Consider the following 26,507-nt stretch of genomic DNA (forward strand, 5'->3'; position numbering starts at 1 on the left):
TGCTCAGAAGAAGGGTAACAAATGTGAACTACTCAACCAGTCAAATACTGCAGTATATGTAGCATACTTTATTATTTTGTTCAATTTGATTAAAGAGCATAATTCCCATCAATGGGCGGGGCATTCTGACCAGTCTTGCCCGTGGTTTTTTCTTGCAATGTCATTGGTGTACCTTTAACATGCAGTCCACACACAGAGCGTCCCTCTGCTTTTATCAACCTCCCGCAGCCTGTGAAACCCAGTGTGCCTCTGTCCTTTGCCACCAACATGAGGTTCAAATTCCCTCTCATGGCCATTGGCCTGGAGGTTGCCATGATTGTTTTATTTGGATTATTTGTTCAGTATGAAACGGATCAGAATATTCGCCAGCAGCTCCGCAGCTCCAATTCAACAGATGTGGACAGATTCTTTGAATTATACCCTCGTGAGTAGGCAATCTACTTCTTATACATTTTAGGTTCTTCAGGTTCTCAGAATGTGAAATTTTTGAATGCTGTAGCCACTTGAGCTCCACATTGGAGCCCCTCATAGAATTATGTGACAGTTGTAAGTACTAAGGGTATTATAAGTCTATGCTGTGGCATCTGATCTCCGTAATTATGGTGTGTGGATAGAATATGTGTCTATGAAAATATCAGAACAAGAAGCTACAAATTAAAATAATTGATAAACTTTTTGTGTTGCCTACCCATGGCTAAATGACCTTATTTTTCCTTTGAATTTTTCATTAGTTCTGCAAGGTATAAAAATATCACTTCCCACCAAAAATAAAAATAAAAATAAATAAATAAAAAGCAACTTTGGAAGAGAGAGAGTAAAAACAAATTGGAGTATTTTGAAGAGCAGCCAGGATTTCTGTGGGGGCCCTACGATATAAGAAGTAGTCTTTTTGGGTCATATAGGATGTAAATAGAGCTTTAATTGAAATGAATGTGCTCATGGTTTTATAATATTCTGAAAGGAAGGAAGTTTGTTCCTTTGAGATGAAAATTGTGAACACCTACCATTTTAAAAGCAGAATCCTTCCCTGAAAATGGTGACAGAGGAAAGAATGAATTCAATCTCAAGTTTGGAAGAGCGAGCTATGAAATAGTTAATATGACAATTACTACTATACGTATACTGATGGCCTATGACGAAGCAGGCCTGTTTGATACCTCAGTACCATGAAAGGCAGAGGCAATATATTCCTATTATCTAGATTGTTTATTTTTTTAAATGAGGCTCAAACAATTTTAAACAGTTAAAATTATTTAAAATGGTAGCAATGCCTATTATAGTTTTATAAAAAAAAATGTAAGCTTTTAAGAAACAATTTGACATTTGTTTTCTCATTTATATACATTTTGAAAGAGTTTTTAAAGTGGGGAGTATTCTCATGTAGAAATGATCTAGAGCTACATGACTCAGCTGAAATGCACAATTGCAAGTTAAGAGTTAGAACCATAAATTGGAGAGTCAGACTCCAAGTCTAGTTCTATGTACATTATGTAGATGTCCAAAAAGGTTCTTGGTTAAATAATTTCATAATTTTCAAGCTAGAAAATAAACACAAATCAGAAGTCTGTTCAAATCTACATGCTTTTGTACATTTCACTTATTCATCTAATAAGTGTTTTTATTTCATACCAAGCATGTGCTACAGCAAACTTATTCAAAGATAAAAGAAATATGATCTCTTTATTCTAAAACTCTGTTATCTGGTCCACATGTAAACAAAATATACCAGATAAAATGCCAAACTATGATCTAAGATGAGTGTTATTGAAGCAAGGTTATCTTGAGAGCCTCATAATTTGCATAATTCAAGCTGAATTCTCTAAGTTCCAGCATCAAAATTTCCTACGTAAAACTTCAATTCAAAATTTGAGGGTTAAAAACAAGTTGGAGAGAATTACTAAATATGCTCATTTTGTCAGTTGCCTAGCAATCATATCACCCTTATATTCTGCTTGAAAAAAACTAAAAATTCATTTGTGATTTATTAAGAAAATATTTATTAAGCTCTCAATTCTTGTAAAATAATCTTCAGAGCTCTAGGCTCTAGGAAGTGAATAAAACAAAACAGACAAAGTAGGCAATGTTCATGCCCTTATGAAGTTTATATTACAGGAAGACCGACTATAAACATACAAATATATATATATATATATATATATATATATATTTATAAAAATACTTATTTTTAATTTATATATGTACACATACATACGCTCACATTTAGATGGTAATAAAATGCTACAGCTATACATGAAGTGATATTAACAAAATAGATACATCTGGACAAGGGAGGATGTCTTTTCAGCCTTTCACAACCAGGGTGATGTGAAAGAAGTCTTAATAGGCCAAGCTACCATTGCTTGCAATTAATTAACTCCTATCATATGCATCTAGAATGATACCAATACTGTAATTTCCTTGAGAGAATTATAAAATAGTCACTTAAATTGTCTTATTGTCCTGTGGTTTAAATGAGAAAGCTGGTTGAGACAGGCAGTTAATGTATAATCTAGATCAGCGATTTTCAACTGGTGTGCCACTGCACACTGGTGTACCACAAGAATTTTTAAAATATGCAATACCTGACCTCTTTTTCCTTTAGACTGTTAAATTTTAAAAGTTTCAATGCTCAACAGAACAAGAGCTGTCAGGTGTAAATACCCTGTCTTGAACAATAAATATATTGGTCTTATAATAGAGTTGCATCTTTTTGGTTATGATATGTAATAAGATTGCATCTGGTTCTTGGTACCAGAAATTCTTAAATACATTTATAGACATTTGATTTTTTAAAGTTACTTTGGATCAAAAAGGATATGTAATTACTATTACTGTTTTGTAAATCAATCAACATTATACCTATTTTTTGTCACATTGGCAAAAAATATATTTTTTGGTGTGCCGCAGAATTTTAGTAATTAGTTATGTGTGCCATGAGGTGAAAAGGGTTGAAAATCGCTGGTCTAGATAGTTCTTTCTGCTTTAAAGTGACAGTAAATAAAACTAAAAGAAGCAAGAGAGTAAGCCATATACTAGATATTTGGAAAAGGACATTTTATGTGGAAGAAACTGCACGTGTAAAGGCACTGGGGTATTTAATATATGTAGTGAACAAGTGGAGAGAATAGCCAGAGGTGTATGAGCCTGGGTGCTGTTTGAGCATTTTAAGTTCTTTGTTTTTATTCTGAGTGAGTTGAGAAGCCACTGGAGGACTTTGAGAGGAGGAACTGTTGTGACTTAGGTTTTTAAAGCTTCCTTCTGGCTGTTATGTAGAGAATAGATTGCAGTGGGTGAAAGAGATGAGTAGAAAGGCATATTAGGAAACCAGTCCAGTCACCCAGCAGAGAAATGATAGCAGGCTTCACCAAGGTGGTAGCGGAGGAAGTACTGAGAAATGGTCAAATGTTAGCTATAATTGAAAGCGTAGCAGGCAGGATTTTCTGATATATCAGCTGTGTCAAACAAGAAAACAAAAAGAGAGGAATCTTAAATGATATCAAAGGCAGGATTCCTTTTCACTCTTTAAAGGAAACATCAAATTATGGCTAATACTAATCTTCTAGGTCAGATATATTATCCCTGGTTAAGATATTGTGTAGAGTAGCCCTAGGAACTACATGATTGTGGTTGTACATGTATATTTTTTTCCTCCATTTTAAACAATGAATTTGCACAAAACTGTGGAACAGCATGTCGTTGGAGAGAAGATTATTAAATATTAACTCATTAAGAGGCAATGTTCAAGTCAACAGATGTTTTGGGGGGCCTCCTGGAGCCATACACTGAGCCAGGTGCAGGGATTCAAACAGAGAGGAGGTCAGTCCCTGCCTAAGAAGCTACAGTGTATTTCTGTTGTCTTTTTTAAAAAAAATATTTTTATTAATTTTAGAGAGGAAGAGAAAGATAGAAACATCAATGATGAAAGAAAATCATTGGTCAGCTGCCTCCTGCACACCCCACATTGGGGATCAAGCCTGCAACCTGAACATGTGCCCTAACCGGGAATCAAACTGTGACCTTCTAGTTCATAGGTTGATGCTCAACCACTGAGCTATGCCGGCCGAGTTCACAGTGTATTTCAACAGTTCTCAATTGTAATGTGGTAGAACTTATGAGTTTTTCACAAATAAGTAAAGTAAGATATTTGTATTTTAAACAAATTCAATCAGATATATCTCTCTCATTTCCTTGCATACTGCTGGGCTTTTGTGAATAATAATAATAATAATAATAATAATAATAATAATAATAATAAATAAAATGATGTTACTTCCACAGGCCTGGGATTAGCATTCATCCCAGGGCACAACCATGGAATGTGTGGCACTCCTGAATGGCACTTCATGTCGTGAATAACCCGACATACGCATTTGAGAAATTAGCTCTACTGGATGCTCTTTGGCTGCCATGGCATCTAGCAAACTGTTGGTCACTCTGTTGAGGCAAATAATTTGACAAGGAATGAAGCTTGACCATGACTGTGAGCTAATCCTTGCTAACATGCACACAGACTGGAGAAAAGTAAAGTTTAAGAAGAAAGCCCTTTGAGGCTTGTTAACATTTTATTAGAGATTCTACAAACACAGTGATGCCTACGAGACCGTAAACTATATTAATGATCTTTTGGTACTTCATTACATTAAAATTCACTGGTCTATCTTGCACTTTGAATGAATCTTTTACCTATGGGTGATCTTATAGCATTCTATATTGTTCATAAGAAAAATATTAATTCATGGCTATGCAGATATTCCGAATGTTGACATATTTCATCCATATTATTTTTAAAATATACTTATTAATATCATCAATAATCTCATCAGGAAACCCTTGAGAAGTATTAGAAAGCTAATAAGCTTGTAATTGGCAGACACAAACTTTCCAAAACTCTAAATGTTTAAAAATTCAGTCAGTATTCCTGGCAACAAATACTGTCTTTTTTTTTCATCAAAATGATAGCCTTACTTCATTCATTTTTTAGGAAACATCAATACCTATCTGAAAAACCAGTCTACATCAGTCTTTGTTCTAAGTAAAAATGGAATTCCATGAAAAAAGGTGCTCATTTCATTCGTAACTCCGACAATAACAAAAGTGCCTTTTGTTCTGAGAAAACCATCATGTTTCAGTAGTACTTTGTGTGTAACTGCATTTCAGCATACAGACTCATAGATAATATTAAAAAGACATGCATGAGAAAGTCAATAATTAAAATGAACAATTTTTACTGCTTCATTGAGGAATTATTAAGAAAAACTGGATTTTTCCCCTCCTGCAAGTGTGCGGTGGTAAAAAAAAAAAAAAAAAAATCCCATGAATACTTGTACAGTTTGGTGGCACTTCTTTTATTCATGCTAAAATGCTAGTAATTTTACGTGCCATTATGTTTCACCATCTGTGGAAATACCAATATGCTGAAAAAGGCAAATAACATCTTAGAATTACATGCAATAATTTTAATCTATCAGACCCCTGATATCTGCAAATTACATTTTGATAACCATGCTAGATATAGGTAAACTGGAAAAGGGTGTACATAGCAATAGAAACTATTTTGTGAATTTTTATATTAACAATGGATTAAATACAATTATTTATTTTTAAGTCTACATCTAAGACTTTGTTTCTATATTTATTCAGATATCATTCAGTTCATTTGTTACCAAAAGATTTAGCAAATCTAGATGTATGTTTCAGGCAAAGGGTAACTCATTTATGCAGTGAAAAACATTCCTAGGAAATTGCTGCCATTCTAAATATTACCTAGAATTGTTACAGTGCCTATATTAATATACTATATGTGGTTTATGAGTTTACAGTAAGATACCAGCCTCCACTGGGTCCCTGTGTGTTGCCTTTGAATTGAATAGTTTTGTCTACTTAAAAAAATAGCAAAAGGCACAAATAGCACCCAAATTTTGGTTTTTACATACCGTTCCCCACTCAGCAGCTCTTTGGAGAAATTGCTAGTTCCAGGTCAGGGTAAAGACAGCACAAGGTAAGCCAAGTACATAAGGGCTAATGGGATGGGGGTATGTCAAAAGAAAGCAGTGTCCTCCTTGAGGGAGCACTAACTACACAAATTAGGAATAAACAGGATACTAAAAATAATAATGATAATAGTAATAGTAATAGATCATGACACATTGAGACAAACAGGGAGCTCATAGATATATTCCTTAAAAGGAATTAGGGGAGAAAGAAGAAGTTTTTTACAGAGAATGCCAATTCATTAATTTAATTGAAGTAATAGATATAGAAAATTATCATGTTGTAATTAAAAATATAGTAATTGATTCGAGCAAGGTTTATCAATGGCTGTAAAACCATTAGGTGAAGAGTTATTGGAGAATACATAGTCTTAAAGAATTACCCCAGAGATTACTTAGTTCTTTTTTTAAATATATTTTTTATTGATTTCAGAGAGGAAGGGAGAGGGAAAGACAGATAGGAACATCAATAATGAGAGAGAATCATTGATTGGCTGCTTCCTCATGCCCCTCACAGGGGATCAAGCCTGCAACCTGGGCATGTGCCCTGACCGGGAATCAAACCATAATATCCTTGTTCATAGGTCAATGCTCACCTACTAAACCATCACCCAGCAGGCCAGAGATTACATATTGATTAGAGGGCAAAAAGTACATTCATAAGGAAGTGATCTCCCAGAACAATCTTAACCAAGTGCTCAAACTTACCATCACAGTAACAGGAAAAAGGAATTATGTGTCACCTGGTGTGATAAAATGGGAAGTATATAATACCACTTGTATCACATTCCTACCAAAACATTTTGTTGAATTCTAATTATAGTGAAGCAATCAAACAAATGCAAGCTGTGAGACATCCTATATAATAAAAGCCTAATATGCAAAGTGTCTGACCATTCATTCAACCGTTCAGCCAGTTGCTATGATGTGCACTGACCACGAAGGGGCAGACACTTTGACCAGTAGGTTAGCTTGCTGCTGGGGTCCAGCCGATTGGAACTGGGTGAGTTGGGCCGGACACACCCTGGAGCCCTCCCATGGTCCCTCTCTGGCCCCAATCATGTACTGGTGGTGTCCCTCAGCCTGGCCTGTGGGGATTGGGCTAAAACTTGCTCTCTGACATACCTGAGGGGTCCTGGATTGCAAGAAGGCACAGCCCAGGCCAAGGGACCCCACCGGTACATGAATCCGTGCACCGGGCCTCTAGTCTATATATATAAAAGATTAATATGCTAAGTGTTCATCCGGGTAATGATGTCATGTAGCACCACCCAGCTACCTCTCCTTAGCAACTAGCCTCCTTGCAGTTTCTTCAGCCCAGGAACACGACTTGCTTTATAGCCAGGTTAAAACATTTACACTTTAACTAAATGTCTGTGAAGCATTTTTCCATTCCTTATCTCATTTGATCCTCACAGAAGTCCTGGAGTAGGTAGATAGGAGACTCAGTGGAATCCTATTTTCTTCTCATTAGCCAGAAAATGGAGATTTAGCAAGCTTAGAAACTTGACCCAACTGAAAAGAAGTAAGAAATGGTGGACTTTGAAAATGACTTCAGGTTTTCTTACTGCGCAGAATATAGTCAAACACTACTGCAGTTAAACATTTTACTCTTTGTTCTCCCTGAGTGATCTACAATAATAATCTCCTCCATGTTGATATTTATTGCTGTGTTGCTGACAATTACTTGAAAGAGAAGTTGGGGTGCTTCACTGGGCTGAAAAAAGTTTAGCTACATCAGAAAGCAGGTCTAATTAAGCAAGTTTATTATATATGGCTAAGTTGACTTGTGCATGCATGATACATATAGAACTCTCACTAGCGCCAATCACATGTGTGTGTTTTGATCTGTCATTGTCAATTGTGAATTTGGTTGACACTTCTACTATAGATAAAGGGCAAATAGCGATATTAAATATATCTTCTAACTAATTCCCTTCCAATGTGCACGAATTAGTGCACTGGGCCACTAATACTACATAAAAGATAAAACTTCATGACCAATAAAAAGCATGTGAGAAAACTGATCTAAATTAAGAGTCTAAAGACATATAACAAAGAAAATGTATGAAATTTGAATGGATAATGGGTCAAAAAATCCTATAAAAGAACAAGTTGGGATAGCTTGAGAAATTTAAATATAGATTCTATACTAGATGATATAATTGTATCAATATAGTATTTTTTGGATGTGAGAATAATATTGTGGTTATTTATGAGAATGTACTTTTGCTTAAGAGATTCATATTGGTTGTTTGGAGCAAAATGACTTTCAAATGGCTTATAAGAATACATACATGTAAACCTGAAGAAAATATTTATAATTGATAAATCTAGATGAATAGTATAGTGTTAATTATATTATTTTTCTAAATATTTGAAATATGTGAAATTAAAATATTTGGCAAGTGGAGGAGGAAAGATTCTATCTTCAGGATACTATTCTCTGAGAAAAGAGTTCAACAATCCCAATGGTTCAAAGATTGGAACTCACTAAGAGCAAAAAGCTATATGGATGCAAACACCTTATTGACCCTCAACCACTGAAAAACAAAATATAACAAGAAAGCTAACAAATGTCTAACTAGAAAGTGAGCTGGGTAGTTTTTAACACTTGATTCAGAAAAACAATATCCTATCTAATAAAAGGGTTATATGCAAATTAACCATCACTCCATCACAAAGATGGGGGTGCCCATAGCCACAAGATAACCATTCCCAGTCCTCTCAGCACCGCCGGAGTCCCCCAGTAGTGTTGGGGTGGCCGGTGAGAGAAGGCAGAGTGAGTGGCCTGGCAGAATACTTACTTTGTCGCCGCGTCGATGAGGCAAGCATCCCTGGGCCACTGAGAGCCTCTGGGCAGCCGGCGGGGAGTGGCGAGGCCCCGAAGAGAGCAGAGAACCACGGGGAGTGGGCCTAAGCTGTTAGGGCTCCCAGATTGGAGAGGGCTCGCCTGCGGGCTCCCAGATCGGAGAGGGTGCAGGTCAAGCTGAGGGACCCACCCTTCACTGGGCCTCTAGTTTCTGAATAAAGTCCTATAGTCCCAATTAGATCAATTCTCAGTGGCCCTCACCAGTGGTCCATTTATTCACACATAACAGGCATTTCCTGAAAAGCTACACATGCCAGACTTTCTGCAGGGATCTATCATGGACAAACACCTCATGACTTTGACCTTCAGACTTGCACTCACTTTCTCCTGAAAGAGTGCCTAACTGGCAGTGCTGGCTCAGTTATCTATCTGCATAAATAATAGGCGAGCACATAGAGTAACAAAACAGGTAAACACATAAACAAATAACATGAAATAAGAGGACATGCACAGTGTTACAGCCGTCTGTAATACTGTGTAGAGTATCTGGTTGGCCAGGTAAAGAAGTGTTGGGTGTGGGATGGAGAGGATATTATAGGCAGCAGGCATACACAGGAAATAGAGGAAAAGAAGAGTTCCATTTCATTTTGTCTGGCTGTCAGTGATGGCAGAGGTGAGTTGGAATAATCAGTTGCATTTTAAACATGTTGAGTTATCAGGGCTTGTAAGATACCCTATTGCAAAACAAATGTGGAAGTAAGGTAGAACAGAAACAACAGACATTTCCAAATTTATTTTGGAGGCTAAAATCACCTCTGATTGAGAATATCTGATGTAGATGTGTCTTGGCAATTCTTAGACCTGTCAGAAGACTTCACATTCAAACCACTAAGGAAATTCCTTTTTTTCCTCTATGAAGGTTCTTTATTCCTTTAATGGAAGTTTTGCACCAGAACACTAAACTTGTGGCCCTATTCCTAGTCCCCTCCCACAGAATCTTATGGCAGAATGAAAGATAATACATTATCATAATTATTTATAAACATTTTAATCCATATATTTTATATAGAATCATTATCTGTCGAGAGCTTTCACAACTTTGTTAGCACTCTTTAGCAACAAAATAGATGAGGTCTTAAGCCTCCTTGGAGCAGAAAGTAGTAACAAGAATTAAATCAGAGAGGAAAAATATTGGAGCACAGTTAATATGAGAAATTCCTCCCTCCATAGAAAAAGTCTGGTTTTCCATCAAAGGGGAATGGGGACAGAATCTGAAAAATTATCGCTACCAGTGTGAGCCGTTACAAAATCATATAAAACAATTTTTTCAATAGTTGGTTACTGGCTGCTTTAAAATCATGCCCTGGCCTGTGTGACTCAGTTGGCTGAGCATCGACCTGTGCACCAAAAGATTGCTGGTCTGATTCCTAGTCAGGATGCATGCCTCAGTTGCAGGCTTGATCCCCTGGTGAGGAGCGTGCAGGAGGCAGCTGATCCATGTTCTGCTCTCACATAGATGTTTATCTCTCTCTCTTTCCCTCTCCCTTCCTGAATTTCCAGAAGTCAATAAAAATATTTAAAAAATAAAAGAAAATCGGTAGATCACAGGAAGAACAAGAGTACTCTAATTTATAAAAAAGCAAAGGATGTTCAGGAAAATAACTTTGTGTAATTAAAAAACAACAGTGGAGTCAATAGAACTGGGTCCTTATTTTTGTTCTGTCTCTGTAGCTGTAAACAAATTGTGGAGCTGAACAAGACTTTGGACTTCATGTAATCGAAACCTTCCTTTAAGGAGGAAAAATTGTCCACGAAAGACGTAGTAAAGCCAGAGAATAAGCTATGTGCTAGAGTATATTGACTTAGTTTGTTCTCCAACTTAGCTGATGATCTATATTAAATATCTACATAAACAAAATAAATAGCAGAAAAACAACTTGTAAAGAAAGAGGAGTGTATATGGCCACCCATATTTCAAAAATCAAACAAGTTGATGTTAGGTGACAGATGTCCAGCAGCAGGTAAAAACTGCAGGATTCTCCTCTGTGTCTTTCCTCAAAGCTGCTGACCAGGGAGATTCCCAGAGATGGATTGTTTCCTTTCTCACCCTCCTCATCCTGTCTCTCTAGGGAGGAGGCTCCAAGGAACAATGAAATGGCCAAAGTCTCAATGTGTGCATGGGGTCGAAAGCATGACTGACACTAAAGTGTGCCTGGATCATGAAAGACTGGCCTGGTTTCTCAGTCTCTTTATGTGAACATTTGCTGCACTCATACTAAACAGACTAGCTGTGAGACCAGCAAAGGACCCTAGTGACTTAATATGTGATGTCTATTCTGTTATTTGCAATAGAGTAATACTTGATATTAAGTTCCCAGGCCTCCAGGGGCCCTTTTTAAACATTGGGAACCTGGGTGTGATCAATGCCACAGATTAGTTTGTCGGATTTAATTGGCAATGTTTCAAATAAATCGGGTATACAAGTTGTGTAGGGGAGAAAGTCAGGAAAGTTCTGTGGAGTTGGGGGTGGGGAGTAAAGCCCATAGGGTTCCTCAAGAAACAAATTCAAAGACAGACGTTAGCCTGAAAGAGGTTTCTTAGGGAATGCCTTAAGGATCCACACCTGTAGCAGAAGGGTTTGGGCAGAGAGAGGTGCGGCTTCAGCTGATCCCAACAGGAAACTCTGAGACTAGGATGAGCTAACAGGAGATGTACATGTGGTCCTTTCCTGAGGCAGGCGATACTCATGTGAATTAGTCATTGGGCACAGGTTACCCTAAGAAAGGACTGTGACATTGACAAGAGAATTGAGAGCTTAGGGCTATCATCTAACAGCACTTCCTATGGCGAGGGAAAAGGAAGGAATAGATCTTTCTTTCTTTCTTTTCTTTTTTTTTTAAAAAATATATTTTATTGACTTTTTACCGAGAGGAAGGGAGAGAGATAGAGAATTAGAAACATCGATGAAAGAGAAACATCGATCAGTTGCCTCCTGCACACCTCCCACTGGGGATGTGCCCGCAACCAAGGTACATGCCCTTGACCAGAATCGAACCTGGGACCTTTCAGTCCACAGGCCGACGCTCTATCCACTGAGCCAAACCGGTTAGGGCAGGAATAGATCTTTCAGTGCTAAGTGGGGGATCTGCCCAGTGCATCAAAGCCTCTCCTGCAGGAGACAGACCCCAGGGTCATCGTCTCCCACCCTAAGCTCACCGTGGGCTAAGCCTGATGGGAGAACAGAGGTAGAGAAAGGCAAGAGGTAGTAGCAGGTCTCCGCGTGCTGGTGAGGCCAAGACTCTGCCTTGGCTATCCTTACACCCCACAGTGCTCCATGCATGGAGGAGCAGGTGTCATCAGGCCTGAATTGAAATCCTGTCTCCACCCTTTGGGTAAATTAATTGGATGCTAATGTCAGGTTCCTTTGAGATATAGCTTCTAGGCACGTCCTCCCTCATGCCTATTTGCACTTAAACATCAGGCCACAGTGGTTAATATTAATTCAACACTTACATGTTTAATTTAGCTCTGGTTTTATATTTGTTCCCAGTTTGGTCTTAATTTGCTTTGTGTATCTATTGAGTTGAACCATAAGAAATCGCCAATAGTCGAACTTTCATTGGTAAATTCAATGCAAAAATGTCAATTTCATATGGTTCTACCAAATATATGTCTCACCAACTAATCTGTAAATTTCTGGAGGAAAAGGCCTGTGTTTTGACAATCTCCATTTAGTCATGTGTTTCATTTATATAGCACATTACTGATACTCCCTCCCACAGAGGATTATCCCACTCAGAGTCACTCTGTGAAACAGGATCTTTTCAGTATTGCAGATGAGAACATTGACGCCCACAGAAAATAAATGATTTGCCCAAGGTCACACAATCATGTGATAGAATTTGGGAACTGGAACCTACATCTCCAGATACCAAGTCCAGTATTTGCTTCCCTGAAAGATACAGCTTTCCTTACATCAGTTTAGAAATTGCTAACAAACACATTATCTCATTTGACTCAAATAGTGATTTGGTAAGATTTCCAGGGCTGATACTATTATTTATACACATTTGATAAATGGAGACTAGTTCAATCATTTAACCATTATTGCCTTTTTTATTATATGCAGGCTTTTATACCAAACTCTGGGAAGTAATGGGTGAATATGTCCTAATCTCTTCAATAAGGAAACTCGCTATATAGTGCAGAAGGACACCTCATTGACCACCTGTTACAGTGTGACACATGCTAAATAAATGCCAACACAATGTGACTGATGCTAAAGCTGAAGTATATACAGAAAGCTGTGTGAAAGACACTAGAAAATATTAATTTTCCCTTGTAGTACTGGGAAAACCTACAAGAGGGGGTGATGCTTGTACTGTGCTTTGTAAAGATTTCTTCAGGGGAAAGGTAAAGGGAAACTCTTCATGCAGAGGATGAAGAACACACTATGATACTACACAATGTTCCAGGAAAAGGCTCAAACACTGAATAACTTGCCAAGGGTCTCATGATTGCCATTGGAAGCCGGCCTTTGGCTGCCCAGTTAATGTTCTCCCTTTACAGTGTCTTGCACAAAGGCTGTCGCATTAAATAAATAGGATATTCTATGATATAACTCTTCCTTTGTGCTCCCCTAATGCAGATTTCCCCCCTTTGCTTTTTTGCAGTGTTCCAAAATGTGCATGTTATGATATTTGTTGGGTTTGGCTTCCTCATGACTTTCCTGAAGAAATATGGCTTCAGCAGTGTGGGCATCAACCTACTGATTGCTGCTCTGGGCCTCCAATGGGGCACTCTTATGCAGGGGATCCTGCACAGCCATGGGCATAAAATCCGCATTGGAATAAAAAAGTAAGCATTTTTTACTCTTCAAACATTGTGTCTTCAGAGCAATTGTTTCTCTGCTTATTCTCTTGACAGCCAGGCTCTGAGCTAGCAGGCAAATTGTCTGCCTTGCACAATAGAAGATGGTTGGAATCCAAGGAGGCAAATCTATGTCTTGCTCTACTGAGCTGGATCATACATGACTGTCTATGTCTTCTCTGGTCTGACTTTAAGGGCATAAAATTATTATTCTTTTAATGTCAGCTACAGGGAACACAAATCTACCATTAGTCATTTTTCTAAGTTTATTTTTGAAATGCAAATACTCTAGAAAATAGGTCATTTATCAGATCAACCAAAATAAAGTAAAACCCTAAATGGGATAAAGATCAGGTAGGTTAAAATAAAGGAAATGTTAGAGTGACTAAGGAGTGAACAGTGAATGGAAGAGAGGAGGGGTTAGGAAGTGGGAAGGGCCAACAGCAGGCCTGGGACAAGTGGCTGATAAGGACTGGCGTGGAGAAGGGCCTTGCACTCTGTGTAAGGTGATGCTATAGTTTATTACAACTCACAGTTTTATTTGGGATTTGCATTATTCTTTAATGTATTCTTTCTCTTTCCCTTAGCATGATAAATGCAGATTTCAGTACAGCCACAGTTCTGATTTCTTTTGGAGCTGTCCTGGGGAAAATAAGCCCACTCCAAATGCTGATCATGACAATCATAGAAATTGCTGTCTTTGCTGGTAATGAACATCTGGTTGCTGAGATATTTACGGTACGTGTTAGCGGATTTATACTGACCTAACTTTGGACATGGTTTGTGGTCACAACACATAATGGATGCCCACTCTATGTAGGGACAGACCCTGGCAAGAGTTATATCACAGAAAATAGTAAAAACAGTCCTCATTTATTTGTGTGCCTACTGTGAACCAGGAGTTTTGTAGACATTTCTCGTTTTGTCATCACAATGCTATAAGGTAGGTGTTATTTTTGTTAATATTTACACAAGAAGAAAAACAAACAATCATGAGCACAGATACTAAATGACTTTCTGGAATCTAAATTCAAACCCAGATTTTTCTAACTCCCAAACTCTTCTTATTGCATTATATTTCCTACCAATGACTGATTCCTATTTCTTTCTCAACTACTAGGTGAATAGTCTTTCCTAAGTCTTTTGTTAAGTCCTAGGTCAAATTTCTTCTTCTCCATAAAAATATCATTGAGTAGCCCAAGAATTAGAAATAGGATATTCCTGGGCACTCTTCAGCAGGCTGCGTATGCTTCTATTGAACATTTAATTCAACAGCAATTATTTTGACAACTTTCTAAGTGTCATGTGTTGGTGCTTCCGTGACAAACAAAATAGTTAAGGTCCCTGTCATTACAGAATTTACAATATAATGGGGGAGACAGATATCAAACAAACAAGCATACATTCTCTGACCCACTCACAGGCATGTGCATATGTGTGCATGTGTGCATGCAAACACACACACAGATATTACTATAAATTATAATACATAGGATGAAAAAGATAAGTAGAGGGGGTCATGAGAGAATGTAACTGAAAGACCTGACTTAGACTGGGGAGACAAGGGAAGCCTTTCTGAGGAAATGACAGTTAAGCTGAGCCTGATTGGCACATAGGAGTTTACTGAGCAGGAAAACCTTAAGTAAATTAATATAGTATCATATTCCTGTCTTCATAAGGACAGAACAATGCCTCGGGTTTGGTACTCTGAACTTTCCCTCTAGGGGCAGGAAAGGCAGAACATTGGATCAATGCCACACAGTATGCTAAAGGGACCTAACACATATGCAAATGAATCTTGGACCTCTGGCTGGCTGGTTTTCATGTCATCATATAGCAGAGTGAAAAAAATATGGGAAAGACTCAGGCTCTTTTTTTTTAAAATGTATTTTTATTGATTTCAGAGAGAGAAAGGGAGAAGGCGAGAGAGAAACATCAGTCATGAGAGAGAATCATTAATCGGCTGCCTTCTGCATGCCCCCTGCACACCTCCCACTGGGGATCAAGCCCACAACCCAGAGATGTGCCCTGACTGGGAATTCAACCCAGACCTCCTGGTTCATGGATCAGTGCTTAACCACTGAGCCACACTGGTAGGGCAACCTAGGCTTTATGAAGCTTCACATGTTTAAATTGCAATTAAGTGAGTTTTATCTGTAATGTCAAGTAAATGCAAACATTATCTTTGTTTTGTGTCACAGGCAAGCATAGTATTTCACGGAGACTTACCCTAACCTGGAAACATAACCTAAAATGTATTGAGTGCCCACTAAGGACCAGAGTACTTTACAAACGTGGTCTCATTTATGCTAGCTGGGTAATATTTGCCCATTTAACAGAACCTGAGATTCAGAGAAGTATAGTAATTTGTCTAAAGCCACATCACAAGGAAGTACCTGACCTAGAATTAAAATTCAGTTCTATGTGGCTCCAAAGCCTAGTGTTTCTATTTAACTATCTTGCTTTCTCCCCTTTTCTCTGACAAATTCTTTCTCTCTTGATCTACTTTTTTTTATTGCTAAACCCATAAAGCAGTCCTTTCATTGACTTTTCTCCTGTAGCGAGATTCAGATTCATCTTCTGCATGAATGTTTTGCCCCTTCAGGCCACTGATATTGGAGCATCGATGACGATTCATGCCTTTGGGGCCTACTTTGGCTTGGCTGTAGCAGGAGTCTTATATCGACCAGGCCTAAGACGGGGACATGACAATGAGGAGTCTGTGTACCACTCGGACTTGTTTGCAATGATTGGTGAGTAGTGATGAACTTGCTCGGTTCTTGTCTCTTTGGTCAGGCATGAGGAAAGGTTAACTCCAACACAGCTATGAAGATCTTCAAGAAGGAACGACCTCTGAATACTACTTTTGTTTATGCTGACTCTCCTCCTAACTCTTAGGTAACAAAGCCTAAAAGGAGAGACATTATCAGTCTCCAAAGCAAATCGCCTCTCCTGGATTGTCTTTCATATTAAAAACTAATATCTCTTTTTGTGGTTTACTTCAGGGACTCTTTTCTTATGGATATTTTGGCCCAGCTTTAATTCGGCCATCGCTGAAGCTGGAGACAAAGAATACAGGGCCGTGGTAAACACATACTTCTCTCTTGCTGCCTGCGTGCTCACAGCCTATGCATTCTCCAGCCTCGTTGAGCACCGAGGCAAGCTCGATATGGTGAGTGTCATATGAACCCCTGTGGGGAGGGAAAACATTGTCTTCTTTTCCCTCTGAGCTCTTCTGCATGGCCTAGGAATTAAATTGACATGAGACAGATTAACAAGAGAAAATAACTAGACTTAATTATGTATGTACAGATGGGGATCCACACGACTATGTGATCTGAGGCAAATGGGACAGCTGAGGCTTATATGTCACTTTGAACTAAGGGGGAAAGGGGATAGTGGTTTGGACTTCAAAGGGGAAGAAAGCAATTCACATGGAGGTGGAGAAGCAAATGTTTGCTAAACAAATGTTTATTGGACCATCTTTAAGAACAGGACACAGAGAAGACTGAGCAAAAAGGCCTTGCTTGGCTTCTCCCTATCTATCACACCTAGTTCATATTGAAAGTATAGTTATCAATGATCATAGTTTCCTTCCTGGACCAGATTCTCTATCTAAATTCTTTTGGCAGCTACTGGGAAGATTCAAGGTTCTTCTTGAGCCTTTTATTTCTTAGAATGAGCCAACTTAAAATACACAACATCCCAAGGAAAAGCATATGTTGGTGTGGCAAAGGCTCCCCTTTATCCCCATGGAAGTTTCACTAAGTGACACGAATGGTTGGTCATTTCTGCATCTCTGCTAAGCTGCCAGAACAGATCTCAACACTGCAGACCTTGAAGAACATTTTGAAGAGAAGTGTTCATTCTTTTCTTCATCAAATTGGTACTTTGGAAAATTAAAGTGTTATCAAGAAACTTACAGTCTAGCAGTGAATATAATCATGCAAAAATAAAAGATTTGAGGCATTTTTCTCTACTAATAAAGCTAACTGTTAATAAAGCTATCACCAAGTTCTTAGAAAATCTAAAACAGGACATGTCAAGAGAAGCAAAAAGAGAGTAGAGAAGGAAAGTTGATTCTATTTTCCTAACTGCAAATATTCCTCTCAAAGAAATAACAATTAAATGCAATGTGGGATCCTGAATAAAATTCTGAAAAAGAAAAAGGACATTAAGTGGGAAAACTACTGGAGTTCAAATAAGGTCTTTAAGAATATTATAGCAATGCTAATTTTCTAGTGCTATGATTATGTATGATGTTAACATCTTGAGAAATTGGGTGAGGGATATATGGAAACTCTCTGCAGTATTTTTGCAACTTTTAAATAGTCTAAAATTATTTCAAAATAAAGCATTTTTGCCCTGGCCCATGTGGCTCAGTTTGTTGGGTACCATCCATGCACCAAAAGGTTGCTAGCTCGATTCCTGGTCAGGGCACATGCCTGGGTTGCAGGCTAAATTTTTGGTAGGGGGCATGTAGGAGGCAGCCAATCGATGTTCCACTCTCATATTGATATTTCTCTTTCTCTCTTCCTCCTGTTTCCTCTCTCTCTAAAAATCAATAAAAATATTTTTTAAAGAAAATAAATAAAACTTGTTTTTTTAATGCCCCAAGTTGGTCCTTTGACTTTGTTGCCTGTGAGCTAGAGAAATGGCAGTGAAGGAGTGGTCCTCAGAGCAGCCACTTTTCTTTTCCCACTGGAGGGAGGAAAAGAATATTGTCCCTTTATCAAGCAATGCTCTACAAATTGCTTCATGAAGGAAAATTGGGGGGGAAATTATGTGCAAGTGGTTCTCTTTTTTAAAATATGTTTTTATTGATTTCAGAGAGGAAAGGAGAGGGAGAGATAGAAACATCAATGATGAGAGAGAATCAACAATCGGCTGCCTCCTGCATGCCCCCTACTGGGGATCAAGCCCACAAACTGGGCATGTGCCCTGACCTGGAATGGAACGTGACCTCCTGGTTCCTGGGTCAATGCTCAAACACTAAACCACATTGGCTGGGCTGGTTCTTTTTCAAAAGTACTGAGGACCTTCCTCCTCGTCCAGGCAGCAAGAATAAGATTTTCCTGAGGAATTCTGGTAAACAGAAATGGGCGACTCTCCTCCATCCTCAAATGTCCTCTGTACGATGACACTTGGAAAGCTGTTATCTTTCATGTGGAATGCATACCTTTAAATGTCTCTATATTCCCTCTTTGAATACTGGAATAACAGAGACTCAGAAAGCACACAATAGCCACAGGCCTCTGTTGGCTCATGACAACCACAAAAGTGTTCCCAAAAAGCTCCAACAGGCAAAACCTGGATAGAATGATTGCTTTGCTCACTCCTCACCCTTCCACTACACGTTCTTTTATTGCTGCACATCCCTCCCCACACTGGTCTCTGATCACTCATACACTCCCAAGAAACTCTGGCAAGAAAGATACTATGTGAACTGCTTGGAAGAAAGGCTTTCTGTAATTATATGTAAAAAAACTCATTTAAAAAATAATTCTTAGTCTTTTCAACTGAATATTGTGCCCTGGGGTCCCTGAGTCCTCGATTCATTCAGTCCTGAACTTTGCCTGTTCAGCTCACTTCACTCATGCTTCTGGGCTCCCTACAGGTACACATTCAGAATGCAACCCTGGCTGGAGGCGTTGCTGTGGGCACTTGTGCAGACATGGCGATCCACCCATACGTTTCTATGATTATTGGGAGCATCGCAGGAATGGTCTCTGTACTTGGATTTAAGTTTCTGACTGTAAGTATGACAGATGCTGAAATGTTGATTCTGCACCATTATCTCCTCACATCCCACCAGCAGAAAAAAGCTATGACAATTGCTTTCATTAGCACCTCTCCTTGTTGCGAGTCATTTGCCTTCCTGTCAGAGGCACCATTCACACCTTAGTGTCCAGTGTTTACACTCTGTCCTGACTTTTGCGTAGCTGGAAAGAATCCAATATTGGTTATTTATCTCTTGGGAGGATTGAATGTCAAGTACTGTGTTTCTTTCCAAAGTACCATTAAAGTTTTTTTAAAAAATTTAAATTCTTTATTGTTTAAAGTATTACATAAGTCTCCTCTTTCCCTCATTGACCTCTCCCTGGCCACCTCCACCCCCAGCATGTGCCCTCCCCCCCCCTCCCCGTCTGTGTCCATTGGTTATGCTCATATGCATGCATACAAGATCTCTTACCCCCTCACCCCCCGCCTTCCCTCATAGGTTGGACAGTCTGTTCAATGCTTCTATGACTCTGGTTCTATTTTAGTTGATGATGTTTGTTTGTTTTGTATAATTACGAACTCTGTGCTTTTTAAAAGGGGATTGAGGATAAGATCAGTAAGTAAGATGGAGTAGGAGTTCAAATCACTTGCCTTCAAATCCATCCACCAAACACTAATAGGAACAGTTTTGCCACCACTGTTTTCAGATTCTTTGGCTTATGTAGGTTTTAGATCTGGATGGAGAAGTGGACTGTAAGTGGATTTTAGATATGGATGGAGAAGTGGACTGCAGATAAAATGTTTCCTGCATGATCTTTTATTTCAATTATAGAGTGCTATATATCTAATGAAATAAGCTTTACTCTTTTTTACCATTTCAGCCAGTTTTTGCTACTAAACTGAGGATCCATGATACATGTGGGGTCCATAACTTGCATGGCTTACCTGGGGTGGTAGGAGGCCTCGCAGGCATTGTGGCAGTGGCCTTGGGAGCATCTGACACGTGAGTGAAACAGTGGGTTTTCCTGCCTCCCCTCCCACCATCCAATAATGTTTCCTCTCACTCTGTGAAATCCAGTGATTAGAGAGTCTGTTCTTTAGCAGTCCAGGCCGAAGCTGTAAGTATTGTCCTTACTGAAGAGAATAGAAAGATGTGTTAGTATTACTAATGTTTTGTTTTATGGTGTGTATTTTTTGTGTAAATTAACTTTGCTAATTTAAATGTATATACCATAGACACTTCTAGTAGATAGGGCAATTTGATCATCACTATCAGATTACTCTTTTACTTGATCCCAGCAAAATGGGGCATATTGAGCATATGTGATGAGCTCAGCAATCGTTTCCATCCAACTCACACAATTAAGAATGAGTCAGCATAACATGGAAAGCAGTTGGATCTGGAGAAGCAGGAACACTGGTGTGAGGCTCCAACTTGTCTACTAACTAGTTATGTGGCCTCTGACAAGTTACCCAACCTGTATCCTCTTCTGGTCCTGTATCCTTGTCTGTAAAATGAGAGAATTATACCATTTGTTCTCTAAAACACCTAGCAGACTTAGGTTCTTCCCAAAGGGGGCCTAGGTGTTTATTTAAATGGGCAGAAGAATGGCTATCAATGAAATCCAGGAGCATGGAAGTGGTATCATAAGCCATCAGATGTCACTTTTAGGAAACCATATTGAAGCAATTTGATATGAGTATCATCCATGCCAAACAGCTAGGAAGATCACAGAGTGCAGATCACTCAGAGAGCAAGTAAGGAGGAAGCAAAATGCTCAATTTTTAAAGACCGCTCAAACCATGAAGAAAAGGCGAATGTGTGTTTGAAAATGTCTCAGGACAGACAATAGTGAAGTCAAGGCTTGAGGGGTGGAGGGGGGAGTGGGGTGGAGGGAGTCAATGGGGAGTAAAAGGGGGCATCTGTAATACTTCCAACAATAACGATAAATTAAAAAAATAAAAATAAAAAAATGCCTCAACATTACTACCAGCTAGAGTTGCATAATTTGAAAAGAAAAACCTCTTCAATTTTAGCATATTAAAATTTAACCCTGTTGAGACCAATAATAATAAATATTTTAAAAACTTGCTTATTCACATTTCCTACCAGATAAAATGTTTCATTCTTCCATTTGTATATTTGACCGAGTTTTCTGTATGTTTTATTTTTTTGCCCCATTTATAAATTTGGAAGACATCTCCAAAAATATGTACATATTATTTCAGTTCTCTCCAGCACCTAACAGGCTAAGACCAAAACTAAAGTGTTTTAATGCTTTAAATCAAGCATGATAAAAGCATGTATCAATGAGTCCAACTCCTAAGGTTATAGTGTATAAACACTGCAAACATTCTAAAGAGGCGCCTCATGGTTAAGAACAGAGGAATTACTGAGCATCATTCCTAGACCAGCCCCGCAGATGCAGCAAAACAGTCTGTCTGGCTTGTGAGCTGGGTCTGACTGGGTGGCCAGATTTGGGGTAGGTTTCAAGGTTGAGAGTCTAGTCCTTGGGTCTAGGTTTAGCAGCAACTTCTCAGTTTACTCAGGAGGAGTTGTGGTAGGGAGGGAAATTATGGAAGGCCCATTCAGGGAGGTAAAACTCACACGCCCCGTGCACCAGTTCATATACTTAGTCCAAGAGCCAAGACTATTAACCCACATTGTGTCTCTTGAGAATACTAAAATGCAAATCAGGTTTCTTGGTAAGCATAGGACAATGAGAAGTTAATAATGCTGTTAACTTCTTTTTAAACAAGTGTTTTTCAAGCTTATTTTTATCATGGAACACTTTTCATCAAATATATCTTTTAATATCTTGTAAAAGATCTTGGCAAATTCTGGTAAAATTAACAGTAAACTTACAATAAAAGAAAGTCAAACAAATAAGTATATATATTAAATGTTAAATCTCATTAGTAATCAAAGAAATTCAAATGGAAACGTTACCAATTCTTCAGTTATTAAATTGACAAGATTAAACAAATGACAAAACAGAATGGTAGCTAAAGTAGAGAAATGGGGACATAAATGTACAACTTTGAATTAGCCCATGTGTAGTTTATTAACTTTTACCAATAATCTCATTTCTAGATAAGTTTCATTTTAGAGAAATTATTGGGCAAGTTCACAATGTTCATAAAAGGATGTATTCTCACAGCATTTAAAAATATATAAAACACTGAAAGCAATCCAAATATCCCACCTATAGTTGGATAGTTATAGTACATTTGTACAGTGTAATACTCTGTAGCAACTAAAATTATGATCCAGATGACATTTACTGCCATAAAAGACATTGAGATCTAATGGGAACATTAGTATTATAATATGATTGCATTTTATAAAACTACATGTTTTATATGTTATACTGGTAAAATTTGAGGGAAATTAGTTTCCCTTGTTTTTTAATTAATGTTTTTAAAAGTATTTTTACAATGATTATGTATTATTTCTATAATTTTTATATAGTAGAAATATTTAAACCCTTTAAATAAACAAATAAAAAGAAATCTGAATTTAGTGCGCCTTTCCCTTAAATGATGAAGATGAAACCCCAACACACTCTCATTTTCCAGTTGGTTACTTTCATACAATCACTCCTTCAATCTTTCAAAAAGTGTTTAGTGATTGCCTGCTAAGAGAGGCATGTGCTAAGGAGATTCCTACATTCATAGTACATTTGTCATTCATGTAGCAACACCTTATTCATTCCAATAGCTTACTATTACAGTCTTTAATTTCCAAAGTTGAAGTATAATTTTTACACATTTCATTTTAAGGTAACTACTTCTAAGATGACATATAAAGATATACTTTAGTGTCTTTAATGAGTTGTCTCTACAATATTTGCTAAAATGAGCTTTTTTGACCTTACTGACTTTTTAATTTCATTGTAATTGCTGCTATTGGGATGGGGTAAGGAGAGATAGAAGCTCATATTTGTTGTATACATTACTCTATCCTCAGTGCCTAGAAGAGAAACTGGCATGAGAAGCTCAATGAATACTTGTTGAATGAATCAGATCACGTATCAAAACCCGATACCAAGTTTTTCAGAGAGAGAGAAAGAAAGAACTCATGGACATGGAAAACAGTGTGGTGACTACAGGGTGGAGAGGTACTAGTATAGGTGGAAGAAGTCGTAGAGGGGATAAATGGTGACGGAAAAACTAAAATAAAATAAATAATCATAATAAGAGAAAGCAAGATTTTTAAATTTATTTTATTTTATTTTATTTTATTTTATTTTATTTTATTTTATTTTATTTTATTTTATTTTATTTTATTCTATTTTTTGCTTCCTAGGTCTACCCCAGCCATGCAAGCAGCTGCTCTGGCTTCTTCCATCGGAACAGCTGTTGTTGGAGGGCTGATCACAGGTCAGCATAAAAATAAACACTTCCCCGTAGCTCATGCTCTCAGCATGATAGATTATTCATAAACATATCAATTGGTAAATTTGAAAATGTACTAAACTTCTGACAAAAGTCATGTAAGTGCAAGGGGATGCTTTTATAACAGTAATTACTTTAATGTAAATATTTACTTAATTGCTATGCAGGTACATTTTCTCATCAGCGTCAGTGTCATAACATGACTTCTCCCCACCTTCACAGGTTTGATTCTAAGGTTACCCATCTGGGGACAACCATCTGACCAGAACTGCTATGATGATTCTGTCTTTTGGGAGGTACTGTTCTCTATTCTAAATAAGGATGTAAATGATGACTCCACTAGCGAGTTTTGCTCACCTCAAGCCTAGATGTGTGTATGTGCATTTGTGTGATGAAATTAAGTGAAATCCCATTAGATAGAGAGAAATTAAGGCAATGTGTGCAGACAGATAAAATCAGAAGTAATGGCATTTTCCAAAGAAGATATTATATGAAGAAAAGACTGAAGCAAATGTCCTTTCATTTCTCTGAGAGTTATTTAAAAACCTACTCATTAAAATAATAGGGACCCTGGGCATGAAATTTTATAACATACAGAAGCATAGGCAAAAGCTGGTGGAACATAAAAGGTTGGAGAATCTCAGTGAGTTCACAATAAGAGGTTCTTTGAATAACAAAACATCAACCTCTTTCTATCCTCCGATTTCTACCTCTTTATTGCACTGTAAATAATTTCTCCCAAATTATTTCTGCAAAGCTTAAGAGTGAGAGATGTTTGGGTGTGTTCAGCAAGATTTCTGAGAAGAACAGACTTGGGAAAAGGGAATGCAGTCAGGGTGGGTGTGGTAAATATTTTTGTTCTTTCTTTTTTCCCCACCCAACAAATTTTATAACCTATTCTTTCTAAGCATGGAAAATAATTACAGAAAATAGCTTATTTCAGTAGTAATCTCTGACAGGCCCAGTGAAAGAAGCTTATAAAATGTCCTAACCTTGTTTTCTTTTAAGGTCCCTAGGTGGAGAGAACATGACCATCATTTCCATGAACATCATGGCCACAACCACTTGGAACCTGAACTCTAAGTTTCATTTCTCTGCCTTAGCTTCCTTTCCCTTCCTCTAGAATCAAGTTTAAATGGACAAAAAGCATCCAACGAAAATATGGACCAGAATGGAAGATCCTAACCTGAAAATGTCCAGTGTAAAAATGTCTTAGCATAGTGTTGTGTTTTCTCTTGATATTCACTGATTGTTTAGTTGAGGGCATATGACTCAGAAAGCAGATGGTCAAGCCTGGCCAGTGTGGGTCAGTGGTTGAGCATCAACCCAGGAACCAAGAGGTCACTGGTTCAATTCCCGGCCAGGGCACATGCCCAAGTTGCTGGCTCAATCACCAGTAGGGGACAGCCAGTCAATGCTTCTCTCTCATCCTTGATGTTTCTATCTCTCTCTCCCTCTCCCTTCCTCTCTGAAATCAATAATATCTCTCTCTCTCTCTCTCTCTCTCTCTCTCTCTCTCTCTCTCTCTCCATATATACATATATATCGTCAAGACTACTCTTGACCAGTGGGTAGATACAAGATGAATATTTGATGCATATTCATATATATTCCCAATGGAAGTAGATTTATATAGAATCCACACTTTCTAATCATATCACTTTCTTAAGTGTAGTTACTATGTCTTCAGTCTCAAAGATTATACAACTAAAGCCAATGAAACAATAATGTATACATGAATCCACTTAAGAAATATGTATTGAGAGACTAGTTTTAATTGCAAGTGCTTTTATCTAATGAAAAAGAATACCAAAAAAGAACCACCTACTATCATTATTTCATATTAAGATAAAAAGATAATCCTGACATCACAAAATGGTGTGGACATATTCAGAATAAAAGACAATTATTTAAATTAAATAAAATTTAACCTTCATAAAAAAACAATAAATTCTCAAACGTACTTAAAAAAAAAAAGACTGTAAGGAAGCTCCATCTATTTTATTCTTTGATTTGGTATTTACATACCTAGCTAATTGATTCTCTCTTCCTCTCTTTCTCCCTCAAATCTCCAGAGAAACATCATGCAAACACACATGATGTTTAATCGCTGTACAGATTCAAAAACTAGAAATACATAGAGCAGTAATATGATTGTTTTGGTAGTGCTTTCTTGATTTAAAAAATGGTAAAGTTAGTAATGTTATGTCTTTGCTTGAATATTCTTATGCTTAATTTCTTTTGTATGTTTACTATTTGCCAAAAGAACTCACATGCTGTCTGACCAAAGTCTATTTTGTATAAAATTTCAATTAATTAAATATTATTATAAAATATAGCATTAGTCTTTGGCTCTCCTTTTTTTCTTTCTTTTTTTCTTTCTTACTTTATTTTGGTTATAGGAATTCATTTTAATAGCAACCACATACACACACATGCATGCACACACACACGTACTCATCATATTTAATCCATAATCAATCCAAATAAATTGTTACATTATTATGTATTCACTATAAAAATTAAATTAATGTTTTATAGGATAAGTTTTAAAGAACTGAGTTTTAGAAAAGGTAACTCATCATTATATTTAGTCATATAAAATCATTTCTAGGAAAATAAAATAAATGTTTCTTCTTTCTGAAAGCTTTTAATATTTTTCTTCTGTTTCTGGTATCCTGGAATCTTTCCAGGATGCACCTAAACATCACTAAGAA

The 26,507-nt window shown here is 37.6% G+C and overlaps 1 protein-coding gene across 1 annotated transcript; it reads left to right on the forward strand.

The window, feature by feature from the left end:
• The first annotated feature begins 245 nt into the window (after positions 1 to 245).
• RHAG (Rh associated glycoprotein) lies at positions 246 to 26,128 on the forward strand. The gene is made up of 10 exons (XM_059699657.1): positions 246 to 424; positions 13,476 to 13,659; positions 14,259 to 14,409; positions 16,277 to 16,424; positions 16,677 to 16,843; positions 19,289 to 19,426; positions 20,274 to 20,395; positions 23,702 to 23,775; positions 24,013 to 24,086; positions 24,799 to 26,128. The coding sequence occupies exons 1-10, from the start codon at positions 268 to 270 to the stop codon at positions 24,871 to 24,873; spliced, it is 1,290 nt and encodes a 429-aa protein (XP_059555640.1). The 5' UTR covers positions 246 to 267; the 3' UTR covers positions 24,874 to 26,128.
• Positions 26,129 to 26,507: the final 379 nt, after the last annotated feature.

Source organism: Myotis daubentonii, chromosome 6, assembly GCF_963259705.1.
Source record: "Myotis daubentonii chromosome 6, mMyoDau2.1, whole genome shotgun sequence".
Taxonomy (NCBI): domain Eukaryota; kingdom Metazoa; phylum Chordata; class Mammalia; order Chiroptera; family Vespertilionidae; genus Myotis; species Myotis daubentonii.

Coding starts and splice junctions, on each gene's coding strand:
- RHAG (XM_059699657.1), top strand. CDS start 268: ATGAGGTTCAAATTCCCTCTCATGGCCATTGGCCTGGAGGTTGCCATG. Junction 16,425..16,676: donor GGACTTGTTTGCAATGATTG/GTGAGTAGTGAT, acceptor GGTTTACTTCAG/GGACTCTTTTCTTATGGATA. Junction 19,427..20,273: donor TTGGATTTAAGTTTCTGACT/GTAAGTATGACA, acceptor TTACCATTTCAG/CCAGTTTTTGCTACTAAACT.